This window comes from Opisthorchis viverrini, assembly GCF_000715545.1.
Source record: "Opisthorchis viverrini unplaced genomic scaffold opera_v5_5145, whole genome shotgun sequence".
NCBI lineage: Eukaryota > Metazoa > Platyhelminthes > Trematoda > Opisthorchiida > Opisthorchiidae > Opisthorchis > Opisthorchis viverrini.
Window position 1 is genome coordinate 1 of NW_008758015.1, and position 839 is coordinate 839.

The following is an 839-nucleotide window of genomic DNA, read 5'->3' on the forward strand; positions in this document are numbered from 1 at the left end:
GTTGGTCATTCCTCCCTGTTGCTGCAAGCCTGGTGGTGGGCCCGTTTTTTCGAAATCAAAACCGTGTTGAGAGCCATATTCACAGGCTAGCCTTCACACATCAGTCGCATATCCTGCGAAGGTTTATTCGTTGCCGATTTCCGTTTCGTTTTCACTAAACCGTGAGTGCTGACCAGGAGCTAAATCCAAGATGTACCGAGTAGATCAACAGTCAAAGGCTTTCGGCACAATTGAGGTGAGTGGCGAAGTCTTACTGCAAACATGTGACGTAGGGTCCACAGTAACTCAGATAGCAGATTCCTCTTGTCCAATATCACCGTCGGCTTTGCCCCCCCTGAAACCGCCATAATTAATCTTCATTGTTGGTAGTTTCTGAGTACACACACTGGTCGGCTTGCGCTGTTCAGCCTCGGGGCAATTTCTTCATTTCTTTGTAAATCCTCTTTACTCACAGCTTCAAAGACTTCGCTGAACTTTGGCCGGAAAAGTTCCAGAACAAAACCAACGGCATCACTCCACGCCGTTGGCTTCTGCTCTGCAACCCGAACCTGTCCGATCTAATCATGGAGAATTTGAATGGTAATGACGCATGGATCACCGATTTGACTTTGATTAATCAACTCAAATCCCGTGTGAACGATACTGCTCTGTTGCGTAACCTAATGCGAATCAAGCGCGACAACAAGGCCAAATTTGCTGGCTACATGGAGCAGAACTACGGAATACACTTGAACACAGCCTCTCTCTTTGATATACAGGTTAGCATGCTTTCTTGCGTTTGCACCTTTCACTCGTTTACCCTCAACGTGCTGCAGGTTGCGTCCTTTATTTTCGACAAA

At 46.8% G+C, this 839-nt stretch overlaps 1 protein-coding gene across 1 annotated transcript; it reads left to right on the top strand.

Moving 5' to 3' along the window:
- Positions 1-454: 454 nt before the first annotated feature.
- On the top strand, positions 455-757 carry T265_16129 (hypothetical protein; the record flags this gene model as incomplete). Its single annotated transcript, XM_009179649.1, has 1 exon — positions 455-757. A coding segment is annotated over one exon (300 nt), but the record flags the coding sequence as incomplete, so codon positions are not given.
- Between the last annotated feature and the right edge of the window lie 82 nt (positions 758-839).